The 22,126-nt window shown below is 37.3% G+C and overlaps 2 protein-coding genes and 1 long non-coding RNA gene across 5 annotated transcripts in view; 1 reads left to right on the top strand and 2 right to left on the bottom strand.

Annotated features, from left to right (window-relative positions):
• Positions 1-627: 627 nt before the first annotated feature.
• zgc:103586 lies at positions 628-6,413 on the bottom strand. Of its 2 annotated transcripts, XM_017471748.2 has the most exons (5): positions 5,994-6,413; positions 1,458-1,568; positions 1,118-1,229; positions 910-967; positions 628-766 (listed from the first exon to the last, which is right to left on the bottom strand). In XM_017471748.2, exons 1-5 carry the CDS (start codon positions 5,998-6,000, stop codon positions 647-649), a joined length of 408 nt encoding a protein of 135 aa, XP_017327237.1. In that variant the 5' UTR covers positions 6,001-6,413; the 3' UTR covers positions 628-646. The 2 variants fall into 2 exon arrangements, with proteins under 2 accessions (XP_017327237.1, XP_017327236.1); XM_017471747.3 differs by lacking the exon at positions 5,994-6,413 and having other exon boundaries at positions 1,458-2,256.
• The window catches only part of LOC108267559 (uncharacterized), a 17,550-nt gene continuing 1,122 nt past the window's right edge, over positions 5,699-22,126 (top strand). Inside the window, exons 1-4 of one of the 2 annotated variants that reach the window (XR_001813145.3) lie at positions 5,699-5,948; positions 16,029-16,078; positions 17,156-17,238; positions 18,349-20,267. This is a non-coding gene — a long non-coding RNA (uncharacterized LOC108267559). Of the gene's footprint in view, positions 5,949-16,028; positions 16,079-17,155; positions 17,239-18,348; positions 20,268-22,126 lie in introns of those variants that run through there. The other variant, XR_006982836.2, reaches the window with a different exon arrangement.
• Positions 20,247-22,126, bottom strand: part of LOC128632975 (transmembrane protein 272) — a 3,457-nt gene continuing 1,577 nt past the window's right edge. The window contains exons 4-5 of the mRNA XM_053681366.1: positions 21,458-21,652; positions 20,247-20,762 (exon numbers count right to left, since the gene is read on the bottom strand). Coding sequence (XP_053537341.1) covers positions 20,548-20,762; positions 21,458-21,652 — 410 coding nt within the window. The 3' untranslated portion in view covers positions 20,247-20,547. The remainder of the gene's footprint in view (positions 20,763-21,457; positions 21,653-22,126) is intronic.

Raw genomic sequence — 22,126 nt, 5'->3', positions numbered from 1 at the left:
TAGCTCTAACTTGATAATACATGAGGACATGAAAAGTTTTAGAAATGTATAAATTTAGGCTATAAAATATAAAATATCCCCCTACATGGACCCCTATCCCCCACCCCACCCCCACCCCCACCCCCAAAAATAAATACATAAAATGCAAGTTTTTGATTTTATGTTTGAGTAAGTGAGCAAAAGCTGAGTAAGAGTACATGTTTGTGCAACAATGTTTTCCCCAATCTTGCCCACTCCTGCGGGAAGCCTGATCAATGTTTTCTGGTTCCACAGTTATTTTTACACTCTTATTTTCATTTGTACCTGCCCACAGCGTCTCCTAATAAGCTTAGTTTATTCCCCAAAATATAAATAAATGTCATTTAAACTACAGTGACCTTTACCAGAATAAAGCATTTCCTGGAGATAAATTAAATAATGTAGTAATGTGTTACACAAAAGTATCACAAAGTGCCACACAAACAACCTGCCACTTCCCGAACGGTCCCTGAACTTTCTTTGTCCTGCGAGGTTCAGATCTGACCTCCTGCTCCCACCTGCATGGGAGTTAAAAACCACCTGATCCCGCCACTTTTTAGCAGTCACGATGTATACCTCTAATTCAGAGTAAGAAGGACAAAGCAGACCTTCCTTAAAAGCTATTGCTTTAATTTCTCTCTTTTGCCAAGTGAGCTGGGCTGAATGCTAAAGGCAGCAGCTCTCTCAGACTTGTCTTCTTATAGGACCCATCAGGCTTGGTAAGGTAAATGTCCCATTCTGTACCAAACTAAAAGTAAGAGAGATCAATAAATACAATACAGTAAGTGATATGCTAGATTAGGGAAAAAACCTAATGTTTTTTTTTTTTGTTTTTTTTTTTTGCAGTAATTCACACATGCATACTTAAATATATGAACAAGTAGACCTTACCTCCATTAACACCTGTCGACAGGCCCCACAGGGTCCCACAAAACTATCTTTAATATCACTGAGGGAAAGCAAAAGCAGATGTTAAATAAGGTCAACATAAACATTTAATAATCAACTTCCTCTCAAGGGTAAACCTGACTATACCAGCCCCCTTGCCCCAGAGCAATATGCTTCCCTCAACATATTGCCAATATGGCATGAGCCTTACCATGTGACTGCTATAGCTGTAAAACTCCTGTGGCCCTCAGCTACAGCTCTCTGTATGGCTGTTCGCTCTGCACACGCTGTAAGGCCATAAGAAGCATTCTCTACATTGCAGCCTGATATACACAAATGCACACAATACATGTTAGAGTAGGTCCTGACAGGTGATCAACCATTATTATGAGTTTGGCCTATAAAGTATACGTAGACAGTTCCAGTCCTGGAGGTCAGTAGCACTGCACGCTTCAGTTTTCCCCTATTAACATTCATCTTGTTCAGTGTATAAAATGTGATAACTGCAGTCCTGAACTGAAAGTTCCCATCCATAACCCATACATGTGTACCTGTGATTATGGCACCTCCTGATGTCAAAATAGCGGCACCAACTGGGAACTGGCTGTAGGGGCAGTAAGCCATGTCTCGTGCCTGTAAGCATTTTGCTACCAGTTCTGCAACTTGATGAGACATAAACATAAAGGACAGTTGCTGAAATAAATACACTCACTGAGCACTTTATCAGGAACACTATACCTATACTGGGTACGGCCTCCATTCACTCTCAAATCAGCTTCAATTCTTCGTCGCATAGACGCCACAAGATTTTGGAAACATTCATTTGAGATTCTCTTTCCATACTGACATGATCACATCACACAATTCCTGCAGATTTTTCAGGTGCACTTTCATGCTGTGAAACATCCCAAAGTTCTTCTATTAGATTCAGATCCGGTGACTGGAAAGACCACTGAAGAACACTGAACTCATTGTCATGTTTATGAAGCCAGTCTGAGATGATGTTTGCTTTGTGACATGGTGGACATATCATGCTGGACATATCATGCTGGAAGTAGCCATAAGATGGTTAAATTGTGGTCATGAAGGGGGATAAACGTGGTCAGAAATTATACTCAAATAGGCTGTGGCATTCAAGCGATGATTGATTGGTATTAACGGGCCCAAAGTGTGCTAAGAAAACATTCCCCACACTATCACCAGCCAGGACCGTTGACACAAGGCAGACTGGGTCCATGGATTCTTGCTTTTGTTGCTTCAAAATAATAATGGGGCATCTATTATATATACAGTGCATCTGGAAAGTATTGACAGTGCTTCACTTTTTCCACATTTTGTTACGTTACAGCCTTATTCCAAAATGGATTCAATTCATTATTTTCCGCAAAATTCTACAAACAATACCCCATAATGACAACATGAAAGAAGTTTGTTTTAAATCTTTGCAAATTTATTAAATATACAAAGCAGAAAAAGCACATGTACATAAGTATTCACAGCCTTAGCTCAAGTCTTTTTGAGTATGATGCTACAAGCTTGGCACACCTATTTTTGGGCAGTTTCTTCCATTCTTCTTTGCAGGACCTCTCAAGCTCCATCAGGTTGGATGGGGAGCGTCAGTGCACAGCCATTTTCAGATCTCTCCAGAGATGTTCAATCGGGTTCAAGTCTGGTCTCTGGCTGGGCCACTCAAGGACATTCACAGAGTTGTCCTGTAGCCACTCCTTTGTTATCTTGGCTGTGTGCTTAGGGTCGTTGTCCTGTTGGAAGATGAACCTTCGCCCCAGTCTGAGGTCCAGAGCGCTCTGGAACAGGTTTTCATCAAGGATGTCTCTGTACATTTCTGCATTCATCTTTCCCTTGATCCTGACTAGTCTCCCAGTTCCTGCCACTGAAAAACATCCCCACAGCACGATGCTGCCACCACCATGCTTCACTGTAGGGATGGTATTGGCCAGGTGATGAGTGGTGCCTGGTTTCCTCCAGACATGACGCTTGCCATTCAGGCCAAAGTGATCAATCTTTGTTTAATCAGACCAGAGAATTTTGTTTCTCAAGGTTTAAGAGTCCTTCAGGTCCCTTTTGGAAAACTCCAGGTGGGCTGTCATGTGCCTTTTACAGAGGAGTGGCTTCCGTCTGGCCACTTTACCATACAGGCCTGATTGGTGGAGTGCTGCAGAGATGGTTGTTCTTCTGGAAGGTTCTCCTCTCCACAGAGACATGCTGGAGCTCTGTCAGAGTGACCATAGGGTTTTTGGTCACCTCCCTGTCTAAGGCCCTTCTCCCCCGATCGCTCAGTTTGGCCGGGCGGCCAGCTCTAGGAAGAGTCCTGCTGGTTCCAAACTTCTTCCATTTACGGATGATGGAGGAGACTGTGCTCAGTGGGACCTTCAATGCTGCAGAAATGTTTCTGTACCCTTCCCCAGATCTGTGCCTTGATACAATCCTGTCTCAGAGGTCTACAGACAATTCCTTGGACTTCATGGCTTGGTTTGTGCTCTGACCTGCATTGTTAACTGTGGGACTTTATATAGACAGGTGTGTGCCTTTCCAAATCATGTCCGATCAACTGAATTTACCACAGGTGGACTCCAATCAAGTTGTAGAAACATCTCAAGGATGTTCAGTGGAAACAGGATGCACCTGAGCTCAATTTTGAGTGTCATGGCAAAGGCTGTGAATACTTATGTACATGTGCTTTTTTTTGTTTTTTATTTTTAATAAATTTGCAAAGATTTCCAAAAACTTCTTTCATGTTGTCATTATGGGGTATTGTTTGTAGAAAATTATTAATTTAATCAATTTTGGAATAAGGCTGTAACATAAAAATGTGGAAAAAGTGAAGCACTGTGAATACTTCCCGGATGCACTGTACATGTGTGTGTGTGTGTGTGTGTGTGTGTGTGTGTGTGTGTATATATATATATATATATATATATATATATATATATATATATATATATATGCCAGGTGCAAAATAAATACCGTGGACTATCAATCAGCGAATTATCATTAGCAGGGAAGAGACAAAGAAACATACACTGCTATTTACTGTAGAAAACAACACTGAAAGAATTAAATGGATCATTTAGAATATATGCTTGCATTTCAGTGTTGTCAAAAAATAGTATAATAATACTTGTAATAATATACTTATATAGTATTTAGTGTGTAATTTTGAATCTGGTGCTTTCAGAGGACATCTTGTTTATGTGTGTAGGCAGAAGGATTTATTAGCAGTGAGCATTTTATTTCAGGTGTGTCACTTATGCACTCTTCTTCTTTTTCAGCTTCTTCTTCGTCGGTAAGACAGTTTTGTTGTTGAGCGCCATCAAGTCGTACTTGTATGTAATTCAGCAGCTTCGAGCACGTGAACAAAAGCGTGAATCTCATTGGTCGGCCAGGTTTTGACACGGCATGTCAAATAATATAAATAAATAAAACAAACCCCTCAACGTTAAAAAATCTGACGCTTTGACGCCACGTGTTTTACTCCTGGGTGTGAACACTCTCATTGACAGCTACTTGGGCGTTAAACGGACCATTTTTCACGCTGCAATCGTCCCAGTGTGAATAGGGCTTTACTGTAGCCTTTCTGTCAGCTCGAACTGTCTGGTCATTCTCAACTGATCTCTCTCATCAACAAGGTGTTTCTGACTGCAGACATGCCGCTCACTGGATATTTTTTCTTTATTGCACCACTCTGAGTAAACTCTAGACACTGTTGTGTGTGAAAATCCCCGGAGATCAGCAGTTATAGAAATACTCAAACCAGCCTGTTTGGCACCAACAATCATCTCACAGTCAAAATCACTGAGATCACATTTCCCACCTATTCTGATGGTTGATGTGAACATTACAAGTGCTGGACCTTATCTGAAGGACTTAGCCACACGACTGGCTAATTAGAAAATTGCATGAATGAGTAGATGTACAGGTGTTCCTAATAAAGTGATTGCTAAGTGTATATGACACTATTTTATTTAAAAACAACTGCAAATCAAAACTCCCTTTTTTATATTACATAACATAACTTCCAAAAACTACCCTGTACCCTAGTAAAGAATTTTATTGTTTGTAGGGAATCGGGAGTATGGTGCCATTTTGAACACAATTTATGTTTATAAACATAAGTAATCTTAAACCACATCATCCCACACTAAGATAAACAGAAACGGGTTAGATTTTATACTATTTTGTACCCATGCACAAAATCCAACAAACGAGTCTTTAGCTTTAGTAAGCCTACTTTGAAACAATGCCGCCTCCTATTGGACATAATTTGAACTACAACAGTGCTAAAAACTTTCCAATAGTCGTTCTTTGGAAACACCAAAGTAGCATTTATTTGAATCCTGTAGAATGGCAGGCCAATCTGGGGCCAAGGTTCACCTCCATAACCACCTGTTTATGCTTTTCCTCAGGCTTTTTCCCTCTTTGTGTTTAGAGCACAGCCCACTGTCACTGAGCGTTTAGGACACAGCCCACGGTCACTGAGCGATTAGGACACAGCCCAGTGTCGCCGCTGAGCGATTAGGACACAGCCCACTGTAACCGAGTGTTTGGGACACAGTCCACTGTAACCGAGTGTTTAGGACACAGCCCACTGTAGCTGAGTGAACAGGACACAGCCCACTGTAACTGAGTGTTTAGGACACAGCCCACTGTCGCTGAGTGTTTAGGACATAGTCCACTGTAGCTGAGTGTTTAGGACACAGCCCACTGTCGCTGAGTGTTTAGGACACAGCCCACTGTCGGTGAATGATTAGGACACAGCCCACTGTCGGTGAATGATTAGGACACAGCTCACTGTCACTGACAGTCCTTATTGCCGAACAACTCACAGCAAGGTTCTGCTCTTGTATGGGATGAATTGCATTGTGAAAGCTCACCACAGAGTAAATAAACTAAAACTTATACTAGATAAGATTTCATCTACAATATGTGTAATTTGGGCGAAACCTACGCCTGATTGCCGTTACAGCGGATAGTGTTGATCAGATCATCTGCGGATATTCTCTATAGGCCCGAGGCGTATGCAGGTAATAAACAACAACTCTTCTTTTTAACATGACATGTGTACTTACCGGCCATGGCTTCTAAAAGAGCAGGGACTCGTTATATATGAGAACTTAATACCTAAAATAGCCCTGCTTAACGTCATAAAACAACACTCCAGTGTTTGTGTCTTAAAAGGCGATTTTCGATTTCTACTCGCCATTGGCTGGACACGGATTACGTCATTGTCAAGGGCGCCTATTGGACCAAAGGGCGGTGTCTCAGCCAGGAGAGTTGTAATATTATAGTACATGAAAACAATTATATATAAAACAAAATGGAAGTAGTGGATGTGTCATATGAATACAAAAGTTAGAAAAGTATCTATTTCAGCCTTTGAACAAATATTACACAATTTAAATGCTAACCCAACCATTATATTATCTGTATATTAAGGCACCCTTATATGTAGTTATATACCGTATATAATTGTGTATGTGACAAATAAAATCTTGAAACCCTATGGAGAATATGCAGTTCTAACACATTCGTACAAAAAATAACAAATGCAGCAAGGAATCAAAACAAGCACACACAAAAAGCACAGGATATTGAACCAAAAGGCAAACAGGTAAAGACTCCTCTGACAGTAGTGTCCCACAGCTGAGGAATTGAAGCTTGGAGGATATATGGAGTAAACCCAGAATGTTCCTGAAAAGTAAAACATTGGCAGGTTGAGGACCACTGAATGAACCACTGATTATGGAAATATTTATACGAGTCATTGACTAGGTTTACATGCACAGCACATTCCTTTTAAGGTCAATATTCAGTCATATTTGGAGCAATATTTGATGTTTATATGCATAAAGGCATCCGAATATTCCTGTATACATGTTTTTTTTTTTACTACAACGTTTTCTTTACCCCATCTTCATCTTTCTCAGACCATTTCTTACCTGTAAGAAACCAGATGATGCTGAAAATGACGATGCATAGAATACATAGAATGCATCTCTGTTTCCAGACTCCTTCATGCAGTGTGTTGTTCCAGTAGGCCAACATCAATAAAATGAGCCCACACCCACCAATAATAATCAGATATATAGGAATGTAGGACTGAATGGGGCATTCATTGAAGTGAATGGCTCCTAAATAAATCATGGGACAAGAGCATACTTTCACAACACAGGAAATATAAGACTCAAAAACATAATGCTACAATTATGTTTATTGTTTGAATGAATATAACCCAAAGGCATAAAAAAAACTAATCTTAAGAAATTATAAATTAACTGAACAGCCAAGAACTTGTGGATTTGAGAAAACAATCATTTTATAACTGTTTACCTAATCCCACAGCTGTTATCAGAACCATCCAAGCCATCAGATTCAGCAGCACTAAAAAGTAAAACAGCCAAAACAAATAGTAAATAACACACAGCCGAACTGTTCTCAGACTCCCTATGTATTTAATCAGTGTAACTCTTACCAATGAATGATTTATGACCAGCGGTTCTTTCTTCTGTTTCCATCTTCAGTGATTGTTCACTGAAAGCTAATGTCCAAAATGAATGGAAGATAATAAAACTGTTCTTAACGAAGGTAATATGGCAACCAAGAACCTATGTAGTTTTATTGTATACTGGAAGTTCATCTTTTGTTTGCAGCACTGTTATATCTTGCGTAAACACTTTGACACATTTTCCTTCCTGAGTTTAGTAGTTGGGCAACCTGTCTTTACAACATAACAGAATATTTCTAATCATTTTCTGGAGCCAAGAGGATACTGTAGTTTATACACAATACCCCTGTTAAATATTTAGCTTTTATGATAGCTGTTAGTTCTTTATTGATGGTCTTTATTAGTCTTTATATATTTTTAGTTGCACATAAACAATTTTTTATTAATACCAACATATTATGTTTACAAAATATATCATAGAACATCTTAGTGACCTTCAAATTATACTTCCCTTCAATACAGTATCTGATATCACACCCTGACTATAATCTGTCCTTTCTGCTGCTGAATTGCAATAGAGCTGTTGAAAAACAAAATTTTGTTCAGATAACGAAAAACCATATATGGAAAAATATCAGATGATCGTGTGTTGTTTTTGTTTTATATAAACTTTAATATTCTGCACCACGGCAACAGTACATGTTCATTTATGATGCAAGCAAAAACCGTTAATGAAAAGAGTAACCATATTTTGCTAGACTTTCACTATTGACTCATATTTAGATTTATGTAAAATGATTTTCAGTGACAGATTCAGGAAATTATAGTAATTCTTGAGACAGCAGGGGATTATTGTATACTGATGAAGTGACATAGTTTGTAATCCTTATAGTGACCAACATCTTTGTGAAACATGGACATACTACATAATGTTCCTTAGGAAACAGGGTCTTATAAAATCACAGATAAAACAGAAGGAAGTACAGCTTACATGACTTGCATTTAGGCACAAATAGCACCACAAACCTACAAAATAAAGTACAACACAGTGTTAAACCAGAGTGCACCAGAGTAACCCATAATATCAAATGACTTGCAAGTGATAGGAATAAATCCGATGATGATTAAGTGCTGAATAGATACTTAATTTTCCTGAACTTAAAGTGCAACAGTCAGGTTCTGAGTAATTACACATTAAACACCATATCATCTTGAGACCATAAATCCTACAGTAGACCTAGTACAAAATGAGTGTAAACATTTTAAATCTCTTCGTTTAATTACATGATGTACAGTAGTTGTATGCACTGTAGCACTACAGTGGTTCTGGAAAGTTTGTGAACCCTTTAGAATTTTCTACATAAATGTATCTACATAAATATGACCTAAAATGTCATTTTCACACAAGTCCTAAAAGCAGACAAAGAGAACCCAATTAAACGAATGTTTGAACCTCTAGGATTAGCCGTTAACTTGAAGGTGAAATTAGAGTCAGATGTTTTCAATAAATGGGATGACAATCAGGTGTGAATCAGCACCCTGTTTTATTTAAAGAACAGGGATCTATCAAAGTCTGATCTTCACAACACCTTTTTTTTAATCACATCTGTCCATGAACTGAATCTCAAGAGAAAGTGGGTCATGCAGCAAGTCAACAACCCCAAGCATACAAGTCATTCTACCAAACAATGATTAAAGAAGAATAAAGTTAATGTTTTGGAATGGCCAAGTCAAAGTGCTGACCTTAATCCAATTGAAATATTGTGAAAAGACCAGAAGCAAGCAGTTTTTTCATGTGAGAAAACCCATCAACATCCCATGGTTAAATGTTTTCTGTTCTGAGGAATGGGCTAAAATTCCTCCAAGCCAATCAATAGTTACCAGAATTGTTCAGTGTGCAGTTATTGCTGCACAAGAGGGTCACACCAGATACTGAAAGCAAATGTTTACATACTGTTGCCACTCACAGATATGCAATATTGGACCATTTTCCTCAATAAATAAATGACCATGTAAAATATTTTTTCTCATTTGTTTAACTGGGTTCTCTTTATCTACTTTTAGGGCTCCCTATTTTAGGGAAAATCTGATGATATTTGAAGTCATATTTATGCAGAAATGTAGACAATTCTAAATGGTTCACAAACTTTCAAACACCAATGTATATTCTTTATTATCGCTCTGTCCCACTCTCTCTGTAAAGTATTTTAAAATACATACATATGACCATTTAAACATTTACATGAAATTTTTACACTATCTTTGATTACAAAAGTAAAAACACCATGCTTGTGCATTATCCAAAAGCCTTTCACTTCATTCACAACATTTTCAGGAAACTGTCCTTATGACACAATTCTTTTGTGCTCTTTTGTTACATAATTTATAGAGCTGGCTGCAACAGAGTCCGAGCAGTGCCATCAGAATGGCAATGTATATAGCATTTGTAATCCAGAATGCAAACTTGTAGACGGTCCTCTCACAGTAGTCAGCAGAAAGGCGAAAGTCATAGTTTGGTTCATATGCCAAGTATACAAAAACGCTACCTGGAATAGAAAGTGCACAAGTTTTAATTATACACATGTATTGTTTATATAAAATGTTGAATTCTGTGAAAGCAAATATAAATATCCACATTCTTATCCACATTCACTCTTTCTATACATATCTATGTGTTCAATCAAATATCTTCAGTTTTTTAATACAGAGGAAAAATATGTCTTATTAATGTCCACATTTTCTGAAAGTCAGTGTTGCTAGCTAGACTTATCAAATTGAGTGATTTTGAATATTAGTTATTAGATTTTTTTTTTATTATTGATTTATGCACTGTCATGTTGACGCCTGGGACACCAATTCTACTGTCAGATACTATTCAGTATTGAGAGTAGGTGAAGTGGGACTCAGGACCAGAATCTTTTGCAGTTACACTCAGCAGATTATTAATCACACACACCTGGAATCAATCACAATCACCAGCACATACTGTATAAATAGACTCAGTTGTAAATAGTAAGTTCTCACATTCATTGTGAAGTATACATTCTGTGTCACTGTGGCAGTTGAGACCAAGCCTTGTTTTACTGTTTGCTTACCCACTTTGATCTAGTTCTTGTTAGTCAGGTTTTTGCTCTTGCCTGCCCATGTTTATATTGTTTGCTCATCACCTGACCTTTGCCTGTTTTATGATCTGTTTTACATCTTTGTCCTGTTTGCCTTGATTAATAAAACCACTGAATACTTGCATTTGTGTCCTCAAATGGTTCCTGACATGCTCATATATTTACAACATTGGTGTTGAATTTTGGATTTATGGTGGTATCTGATATTCACTCTGTGCTACATAGTCACTTTGTACTAGCTCCAATGCTTCCACTGCACATTTAATCAGGTTGCTTGCCACAGTCTGTCTCAAACATGACCATATGCTTCCCCAAAATCCTTACAATGCTCTTTTTCTCTGATTCTGAATTAGCTGCCCTTTATATTTTGTCTTATTTTTAACATTGTTTTTTAATCACCACTACTTCATCATCATCTCTCTGTAGCTCCTGGCTAACTTTCACTCTTACCTGTCAAGAGCCAGATCGGACAAAAAATGAGGAGCAGCTTGTAAAGAATCCAGCACACCAGAATGGGTTGGCCATTTGGTTGGTTGCAATAAAGATGGGGAAGAATCTGGATAAGCAGACAGACCACTCCTCCTACTAGCAGGTAGACAGGAACCATGGGCTGCTTTGGGCAATCATAAATGTGTTTTGCCCCTTTAAGAGAAAATGTAACAAGACCAGTCAGCCACCATTCAAAAGAAGAGCATCTGATAACATCTGGATGAAAATTAATTGGGTTCTGTCCAGATTTAATTGGTTATTTTAATGATGGTTGATGTTAACATGAGCTCAGGTTAATCTCCCTCACCTAGGCCAATGATGACAGTTGGTAAAAGGCTCAGAAGAATTCTTATTCTTCCTGGAAGATATAGCAGAGAAAGATTAGTAAAAAAAAATTGTCTTCTGAATTATGGAGGCACTTCATTCTTAGTACAAATACACTTTTATAATGACTTTGCTACAACTCATGTATGAGGTATCGCAGAGAGTAAAGTACAGTAAATGACTTGATATTAGTCACAGGCAAGTACATCTTCACAGCGAGTGAAAGTAAAGTTTACTGTCAGTTTGCAGAATTTTATTTTTTGCTTTAGCATACCCCCTTTATTAAATCCCTTTAGTAAAAATGCTAACAGTTTCAGTTGAGGATTTTCCATTATAAATGCTGTAGTATTTCAATACTATAAGATGTAGTGCTGTTTTGTTTCCTAGAGAACTATTCTGGCCAGTTGTTTCACATGTTCTCATCAGGACATAATCATTACACTACCAAGCTCTCATGAGGGATCCGAGAAACAGGAAGATTATTCATATAAACCCTCCAAACTCCCACTTCTTCATTTAAAACCTTGTGAATTATAACCACAATGCAGTAAAGTGTTCTGATACGAGTTTGTTTCACCCTTACTTAATGAAATTGACCTTATTTAATGTGGAACAGAGAATAGACATGGTTTACTTTTCTGATTCCACAAGTTTGTGAGAGGAGTCACATAATTAGATATTTAAATGATTCATTCTTTCAATACATCATTAAAAAAAACTAAAAGAGAACCATCTTTTAAAAGTTTTCTTTGTTACATTTACATTATATTCAAAAGTATGTGTTCACTACCATGAACTATATTAATTCCTTATGTTTGAAAAACTAGGATAGCATTTAACAATGAGAAATCATTTTTAAATCTGTCATTGTATGACATTATATCTGAAGATAAGCTGAATAAAACGATGTAAAATTGTAGATTGTTTTATTATTGATACTATCTCATTGATCACATCACAAATGTTATTTCAAACAAATATTTTAAAAATATATATTGTTTCTTGAACATTACATACATGGCCCCCTTTTCCCTAAAAGTGTAGCAAGTTGTTCATTTTGCTGACTTGCTAGTGGCAAGGCAGACCAGACAAAGTTTGGTCTCAAATCAAATTAAAATAAATTATGGTAGCAATTGCTATTTGTTAATTATCAATATGGTCTACCTTATCACTAAACTGTATTGTTTTTAGAACAATACTATATATTTCATAATAGTAATAGTAATAATAACAGTGTATGTTTAAAAATGCTAGCTTGTTCTTTGCACAGAAATATGTTTTCACTTTTCACTACAAACTTCAAAATATATTAGTTCAAAATATATAAGTTAAAAACTATATTAGCGGCTGTTTTAAACTTAAAGGCATAGCTCAAAAGTTCAACAAGAATGAAATTGTTAAAGATTCAGCATGTACCTGTGAAAATGGAGCTACAGACATACATAGCATCAGAGACAAACACCATGTTGATCAGAAGTCCGATTTTTCTATAGAAAAGTAGAAAAAAAATCCACAATATTCATAAGCCAACAACCTAAGGAAGGGTTAGTTCATTTTAAATCAAAACGATGAATCTCAGTTCCTAAAAATTACTATGTCACTGACCTATGAGAATATAAATATTAGCCATCAAGGCTGACGATTTTCTAAAGTCATCAAACCAGTCAGGTGAGCTAACTACATCTATCAAAGGCACACCTGAGCTAACACCATGTGTGTGGTGGATAATGCAAACAAATGCCAGTTGTGATGCCCTGTGGTGCTTTTCCAAAATGTGTCTGTTCACTCAATATTTAGTTTTGTGACAGTGATGATGTGAGATTTAAAAAGTATTGCCATTATTTTAAGATAGCAGTAGAACACTACAGCAGTAGATACAGTTTACATATGCCTATTCAATCTTAGTTCACAACTCCACACATTTCATGTTACCATGCATTTCTTTTGGCAAGTCAATTATAGAATTAGGCAAGTAGAGATTCTACTTTGTTCACTTCAGAGGTAATTTTAAAATAATCAATCAGAGACAGCTTTTCTTTCTGCTTTAATTCACTATATCAGAATTTGAGTGGCTCTGTTTACATACACCAAGTTGTCTCTTTAAACAGTCTGGAGGATTCCAAAAGTTCATGTAATGCCCTTGATACCATGGCGAAATCCAAGCAATTTAACCAAGACCTCTTAAACAATTTGGACCCCCCAAAAAACAGGACAATAACCTTAAGCAAACCTTGAACATTGTAACAAAATGTCCTAAAAACTAAGTGAAAGTATTGGAGTGGCCATCACAAAGCCCTGACCTGAATCCCATACAAAATTTGTGGATTGAACTGAAAAAGCTTGTTTGAGCTGATGCCCACAAACCTGGAAGTTACACGAGTTCTGTCAGGAGGAATGAGCAAAAATTCCAGCAAAATACTATGAGAAGCTTGTGAAAGGCTGCACCAAGCGTTTGATTCAATTCTAGCAATGCCAACAAAATGCAAACAAAGTGTATAGAAACTTTTGTCCCCCTGACAATCTGATATAGTAAATAAAAGCTGAAATAAATCTCCCCTTTGCTATTACTTTGAAATTAGCTCTTATGCAAATAAATTAGATACCCTAATTGACAACACAGGAAATGTATGATAAGGTGAAATGTGTAGAGTTGTGAAAAATTGAGTTTGAATGTTTTTAGCCTGTGTGTATGCAAACTTTTGACCTTAATTGTAGATTGTGGGTCCTGGAGCAGTGCCGTTCATAAGTAAGTGGACAGTGACAAGTTTTGCTCTTTTAATTTCACACTGCAAAAAGCTGGCTTTAAAATAAGATCATGACTAGGAGTCGAATTAAATCAATATTAATTTTCATTTCTGAAAAATTGTGGATCTGTTAATCCCAATTGGAATCACATCACTTCTAATTTTGCTAAGTGGCCAAATTAATACAATTTTATTGGAAATTAGTAAATAAATACCTGATTTTCTTCAGATGATAGATATCAAATGAAAGTGGGCTTTTGGTGATGCTCTGTCATGCCTGTAGTACTAATAAAGATGTTGTATGGATTAATCTGACTGTTGCAAGTAATACACATTCACTGAGAATTCAGGGCTTCATCCCTAACCACACTGTATGCCAAATTCGATGTCCAAATAGCATCGACCCCCTTCATGCATCGTTGTATGTTTTAGTGAATCCTATAACAAGGGAATGTAATTATCTTCTGCCATTGTCATTATCTCCTCAGTATTATACACTAGATTAAATGAGATACTAAAAATGTATTGTGCAGCTGTCAGGCAGTGGAGACGGTTGCAGGTGCTGGTAAGGTTTAGGTTCGGCAAACAATCCAAAACATTAAGCAAATGCATTGTCAGACATAGGCAGGTGTTCAAGCGATCAGCAAACAACACAAACAGGGCAATTCCATACTCGTGAAAACCAGGAACAAACACAGCATGAACAGTAAACAAAGGCTTGGTAAGTCAGGCAAAGAGAGTGTTACTTCACACCAATGTGGAGTTTTGTGTGTGTTTATATAGTGTATGGTGATTGAGTTCAAGTGTGTGCAATTAATAAACGGTGACCGTGAATGTGAGAGTGCTGGGACTTGTAGTTTGTATGCAAAAATTCTACTAAAATGCTCACAAGTAAACAAACAATTGCATTAAATTCAGGTGGCATTTATTAAAATCATTAAAACATTTGATAGATGCAAGAATTAGAGTTGATGCGTCTTCTTACAAATTACCAACATCTGGGAAGACAAGTGTCTCACTTCCTTCCATGTGAAAAGCTGTAAAAGAGGAAAAAGAGTGTTTGCCTTTGGGTTTTAACTGAGAAATTGTGTTACAGAATCCCAAATTGTGTAATTTTGGAAATGTGACCTCCACTCTCCTAATGAACAAAATGCCGTTGTAGACTCACCAGGAAAATCTAGCTGACTAGATAATGTTTATTTTCCTGCATTTAGCACCTCACCCCTAATTTTTTTGCACAAACTTTTTAAGTCAACCAACATCACAGAGATAGTGGAAAACATTACAACCTTCTGTAACCCCAACCTCTCTTTGTGTCATGTTAACCTTGTGAAGAACTTTTGGCCTCGACATTACTGAGCTAGCTAAGTTCCGTTAGCCACTAACTGTCTGCACCTGTTAACCAGCATTAATGTTCACCGAATACATGAAGAAACACGGCTCTAACTCATCCTCCTAATGCTAATTACTACAACTTGCCTTGTCCAAAACACTTGCTAAATGTAGGTAACGTTAACCCGCTCTCTGTATTACATCATGGTGAATAGCTGTAATGCTGTTATCGTTAACTCTCAAAAAGGGAATATTACAGCGAGCTGTATGCTAAAGTAATGTTATTAACTCAGATGAGTGTCTAGGTTAGCATCACCCATTCCTAATGTGATTGGTGACAGATAAGCCTCAGCTAAGATGCAGACCCAGAGAATTATAGAATAACCTCAGTCCATATTTCACAGCTAACATAAACACGTGACACTAGTAGTGTAACACCAACATTGAGGAAGTAATACATGATATTCACTTTTGAAGCCGTCGTGATAGGGTTAATTAGCACTTGCTGAGTTACTGTTTTCCAATGAATACACTTTTGAGAGCTCCCTGCCTAAATATCACAAACTCAGCCAGGCATTTTCAGCAGCATTAACATTATATAGTGATGAATGCTAATTTACCTGTGGTCATTTGGTTTCCTCACCTCAGGACTCCGACGTCACAATCAAAAGGTCAATTCAACGATCATTCACGTTGAGGTGAGTTCAGAGTTGGATGATGAGTTGGCAGCGCAGTCCACAACGTGATTGGACAATAATTTAACACGTGTTGTGTTGGTCACCCTTATGAATTTTTCTTCTTTTTTTTTTAAAACACATTTATTGGATAATTTAACACAACATGTGTTGACATAGTAATAACAAAAAGTGTGTAGGATATTAATGTATGATTATGCATGTATGATTTTTTTTCTCAAAAAAACAAACAAACAAACATAAACGATGATTACTGAGTCAGATGACAATACTCTAACTGTGTATTGACTCGACATTCACAGACATGGCAAGTCTGCACTAGTGAAGGAAGAGCAGAACACAACCCTTGTTATGAAAAGTTCTTCCATAAGTAACTACAATAGCATTTCTCTACCACGGCGAAAGTCTAGAATCTACCATCCAGCAGCTTTAACTATAGCTTGTCTTTTATTTAATGTGCTTATGCACAGGAGGAATAGAACTGTTATATTTACATAGTAAAAGACTCAAGCCTGAAACAGGGAGTGTGAAGGTGTAGGTGTGATTGGTATGTTGTTGGGACTGTTGAGACATGCGGAATGTGCTTGAGACAGAATTTTTAATATCCTTCTCCCTTCCCCTTTTGTAACAAACCCATTTGCTTTGAAAATGACAGAGGATGAAACTACTAACTACAGTAACAGATTACCTACAGAATATGTTTTCTGACCTGTAGAAAAGTAACATTAAATAAGCTTGCCTTATATTGTCTGTACAAAATGTACCTTATCAGAAGTCATATTCTCTCAAAGATTCATGCATCAACTTTGATTCTTTTTTGAATGAGTGAAAAAGCAGCACTGCCTTCAAAACTGATTATGCAAATAATTATGCAGATATTTCTTCAGAAAATCAACATTTTAATAGCCTATATTTGTCTATACTCACCGTCATGTGATTTTCTTCCAGATTCTCATGTATTGTTTGTGTCTTTTCTGTTATCTATATCTGAATATTCCAGTCCTGTTGCTCGGCGTATTGTGCTTTAGCTCTGTGTGTCGTTTTCATTTCTTTTCTTTCTTTCTTTTTTTTTTTACACAGGGTGAAGTCAAAGCAGACCTGTTTGACATAGCAACATGGTCAACCGGTTATTGAAAGTCTGCAGGCATGCAGCTTATGCACAGGTGAGGCAGGCAACTGCTTAGGCCCCTGACCACTAGGGGGCCCCCAAGGGCTGACAAACTTTATTCCACAGCAATGTCTCAAAATTTGGCAACTGCAGTGACAGTGGATGACTTGCAATGACATGAGCGTAGGAAAACTCCTGAAAGGAGCCCCATGTCATTCCCATCAACTTTTCAGCTGTAATATTTGAAAATGAACTGACATGTCAAACATGTCTATCTTCACATTATTCCAAAAGGCCTGGACTTTGCCTATATGCTAATTGGCAAACTGTAGTCTTGCCATCTCTTTCTGATTGTAGAGCCATTCACTTTGACACCAACAATTGCAAGACTTACTAGTAGATCCTGTGATGAAATGTTGGGGTTCTTGGAGACTTCTTTTTGCACCAAACAGTCTGCTCTTGGGCTGAATCTTGACGACCAGTCCTGGACAAATTGGTAGTTGTTTGAAATGTGTCCCATTTGTAGATTATTTTCCTTACAATGGAATGATGTATTTCAAATCATTTGGAGATCTTTTTAAATTCCTTGCCAGACTCATAGGCATCCACAACCTTTTTTCTGAAGGCCTTATAGAACTCTTTAGATCTTGGCATGACACCACACACCTCAATAACAAAGGGAATACCAGATTTTTATCAGAGTTGTCTCCGTGTGACTTTTGCTTATTTGTACTTTCATACATCTGGTATCTGCATGCTAAAATAAGCACCTCAGAACAAATGATCACTGAATGCGCTATCTGGAAGAAAAGACTGATTGGTTTGGTGGAAGTGGGAAATTACAAGTTACAACCTTTAGTCAAAACTTTAATTTCCGTAGGTTATCAGTAGATCAAAATGCTGGTAATGTAAATAAAAATATTAGATGTCGGATTTTTATAGTTAGTTCTTTGGGGTTTTTTTTTTTCTTCCAGATTCAATACATTTCCAGATTTATTTATGAGAGGTTGGTTTATCTCTTGTATTGTTTTACTTATTGTGAATTATAAAGACACCTAGACAAAACTTTTTGGAGACCCTTAGGATGAGTTCCTTCAGTTGCCTTTAGCATTGGGTCAAAATCAATCACATGGTCTCAGATATGCCTTCACTTCCTGTTTTACAGCTTCACCATGGTCTGTTGAACTCGGCTTGACCCAGAGAATCAGAGGAAGGTGGAATCATGTATCTAGGACATTATTATTGTAAATGTATCCAATTTGCACTATTGGTGGTGCTAGAGGGCTTGAGTGGCATACACCAAAATTGCTGTGATGGTACCTGAGACTGTCTTCTGTCACTATGCTAAATTTCATAAAAAGGGTATGAAGCATTCTATGGGCTGCCATAGACTCCCTTGTGGAAGTAGTAGAAGAAGAAGAAAACATACAGTCACTATAGAGTGCCTATGTACCTTCTGTGCTTGAACCCCTAAAAACAGATTAGAAGGAGATAAGTATGGCAAAAGAGACTAAATTTAAAAAAAAAACGGATGTGGCAAAAAAAAAAAAAAACAGCTGTAAGCATTTATATAGAAACAATAGTGTTATAGCCATAAATCTCCATTTTTAATATCCACCATAAGGCTAATAATAACAACTAAACCTGGGAAGCCTGTAGATCAGGGGTGTCAGACATACGGCTCGGTTCAATCCGGCCCGCAGGATGAATTTTGAAAGTGGAAAAAATGCATAAAAGACACGAACTAGAAATTTTTAATAAAATGCTATTCTTAAATTATCCGCTAGGGGCGCACTATTTGAGTCAGAGTAGAAGACGCGGCACAATGCTGGGACTCAGACCGAACTGCAGATGGTAACAATGGCCCTTCTGCTGTTGGTTATTACATTGTGACCAGTTGTAACGCACACATGTAAATGATAATCAGAAGCAAATTGCACATGTTCTTCTTAAGAAATCTGAGGTTGTTCATGATATGTTTTGCAAAAGGATATTTCATTAAATATGAAGATTTTCCTAAGGTACTTGTACTTCTGTACACGAAAACAAAGAGGAAAAACATGGACTTATTGTTATTTAAAGGTAATTATGCTATGATTTTACTGGCCGGCCCACTTGACATCTAATTAGGCTGTATATGGCCCCTGAGCTAAAATGAGTTTGACATCCCTGCTGTAGATGATGAAGCCTGTGGTGAACAAGTGTATTGGTAGATATTATTCTAATATTTATCGTTTAAGTATTATCTTAATATTTAAACATTTGAGTATTTCTGATCAATAGCGCTCGACTGGCACACTAAAGGATTGTAAAACTACCTTCATAAGGTTCAACAGTCACCTCCAATAAAGACACCTCATGAACCAGACCCTTTAAATTATCATCAAATAACTCCTTAAAAAACACCCTTATTGTAAGGAAAAGTATGGGAAGATATCAACTTGTAAAAATGATGGAATGTTATTCCCAAAAATTATTTGTGGAGCTCTAACTTAAATTGTAAGTTTGGCTTGTTTTCCATTCACTTAGGTGGAAATGGGAGGGGTTAAAATTTTTACTGCAACTAGGGGGCCTACTATTGGGCCTAAGAGACATTTTGGCTTAAATTCTACACCCCTGTAAGTATGTCCACTCATACACTGCATACACTCATTGGTCAAAACACAAAATCAGTCACTGGCAAAGAAAAGGAAAATTTAGGCGAGACCAATAGAAATTGCCATGAAAAAATTATTTGGTGACAATATAATTAATACTGTTCAATACAGTACGTTTTCCCAAAACTCAGGGAAGTGCCTAGATCGGCCAGCATTATAGTAAAAATAACATTGATGAAGAGACATGCACACAAAGAAGTAATTTATTTTACACTTAATGTTACACAAAGAAGTAAAAACCATTGACTCCTGCAATGAAACCGTTAGAAGAACATTACTACAGGAATGTTCCCAGAATTTTTGTTACAAAAATAGCAGTTAAAAGCAAACTTTACCAAAAGTCATAAAATCATAAGAGAATATTTTAAAGTTTGGGGAACAGTGCTGGTATTGTTAACCAAAACAACCTCCCCATGCCTCCAAATGGCCTAAGGATTTACATAGCATATTTTCACATTTCGAAAACTTCATAGCAAGTATGTAGTAAGGTGTCAGACCTTACTTTACTTTATCTTCCAAATAGCCTCAGACATTCCTGGAACACTGCCTTCCACTTGAAGCATCCAGGGAAGGCTGACCCTGATGGAACCATCAGGAGAAGCATTCTTGAATATGTTAAATAGTGTTTATGAATCAGTTGTCATGTATGAAAATGTAAAACTTAGTGTTTTTAAACAGGGGACAGCTTTTTCTTTATAACATAATAGTCAGGCTGGGGTAACTTGTTCAGGCTGGTCTTCTGACTTGGGTACACACATACATACGAGACAACAGCAACCGCCCACTATTAAGATTGCAAATAAAATGCACACCAGCGTAGTGGTCCAGAAGGCAAACAGGTAGAGGGTCTTATTGCAGTAGGGCTCACCCACCACAGTTGAGTTGTAGTTGGGGGGGTAGATAGCGTAGACCCACACACTGCCTGTAAGACAGTGAACAAACTCATAAAACAAGTTCAATGGTATTCATATGGCAATGGCAATTCAATCTTCTCCAAAGCTGTACATTTTTCCCATGAGAATCTAATTACAATTTTCTATGACAAGGCTATATCCGGGTAAATCAACCATACATTACTTTTATTAATGTGTTTAGTGAGGTATTATCTAATTGTAGATGTGCACAGCATGGGCATCATTTTGTTTTGGGAAGTGCTGGGGATGCAACTGATGACTGGTCAAAACTTACAACGGAGAAGACAACACTTCCATGTTGACCAGCAGCTTTTCAAATCTTAATAGTAATAACATGATGGTTTGGAATCCTTTTAAAATGTAGTTGTTATGGTTACGTCAAAACCCATAATCACATTTTTCATATAACAAACACATTCAGCAGCAGCAGGGGCTTACAGGTTCTGCAAATGAGCACTCACTTTGGTACAGCAGCACTACTCCATTATATTAAATGTTTTAACAGAACACAAACATTTTTCAAAAAATGTTGGGTATATGTACCCAGCATCCCAGTATAAGTTACACTCATATTGGGATGTTGTGTGCCTTTTTTTAGTCTTTAACATAAGAAAAGCAGGACTTGGGGTAAACCCTTACAATACTCAGTTGCCTCGCTATTCCTTCATTTTTCTCTTGCTTTCTTTAAATTGGTTTTCCTCACCAGCAATGAACCAGCAGAATGTGAAGGAAGACACCAGGCTGTTACAGATGTAAGAGAGTGTCTTCAGTGTTGAATTATCTTTCTGAATAAAGGGAAGGAAGGCAAACAGGACCATGATCAAGCTAAACACTCCAGACACCAGCACATACACAGGGATGTAGTTCTGCACGGTACACTCCTTTAGATACTGTGCACCTGAGGGAATGGATTCAATAGAAATGTTAAGAATGTCACAATAACTTGGTATACTGTATTTTGCTTTCTACATGACTTTCAATAAGCATTAACATTTCTCATCATTAGTATGGGGTGCCAAATCTTCTCTCATGAGGTGACTTGTGCCAAATAAGAGTTTTAAGTTTCAGTGTAAATTTTAAATATAAATATAAATGTAAAAGTAAAACATAGAAGATAAATGTTACATTCATATACTAATTGCACCACCCTCTTAGAATGTGCTTCTCTGGGAAACATGGCTCCAGTAGGGTTTACACCATACTCTAATAGTTTTGGAACAAGGTTGAGAAAGTGAAACTATTCTGCTGGTGGCATTAAGGTTTATATTTAACATTTAGATTTATTTTTAACATTTACACCAATCAGCCATAATACTAAAACCACTGACAGCTAAATAGCATCGGTCAAGGGGTGATATAGTAGGCAGCAGCT

Source organism: Ictalurus punctatus, chromosome 7 (genome assembly GCF_001660625.3).
Source record: "Ictalurus punctatus breed USDA103 chromosome 7, Coco_2.0, whole genome shotgun sequence".
NCBI classification, from domain to species: domain Eukaryota; kingdom Metazoa; phylum Chordata; class Actinopteri; order Siluriformes; family Ictaluridae; genus Ictalurus; species Ictalurus punctatus.
Note: the sequence above shows the minus strand (reverse complement) of the source record. Positions and strands in the feature narration are given on the sequence as shown.

What these genes read in the sequence shown, in the direction of transcription:
- zgc:103586 (XM_017471747.3), bottom strand. Translation starts at nt 1,587, where the DNA reads ATGTTTATGTCTCATCAAGTTGCAGAACTGGTAGCAAAATGCTTACAG. An exon ending in AGGAGGTGCCATAATCACAG is followed by an intron (nt 1,230 to 1,457) that starts GTACACATGTAT and finishes TGTGTATATCAG; the next exon opens with GCTGCAATGTAGAGAATGCT. An exon ending in GTCGACAGGTGTTAATGGAG is followed by an intron (nt 767 to 909) that starts GTAAGGTCTACT and finishes TCTTACTTTTAG; the next exon opens with TTTGGTACAGAATGGGACAT.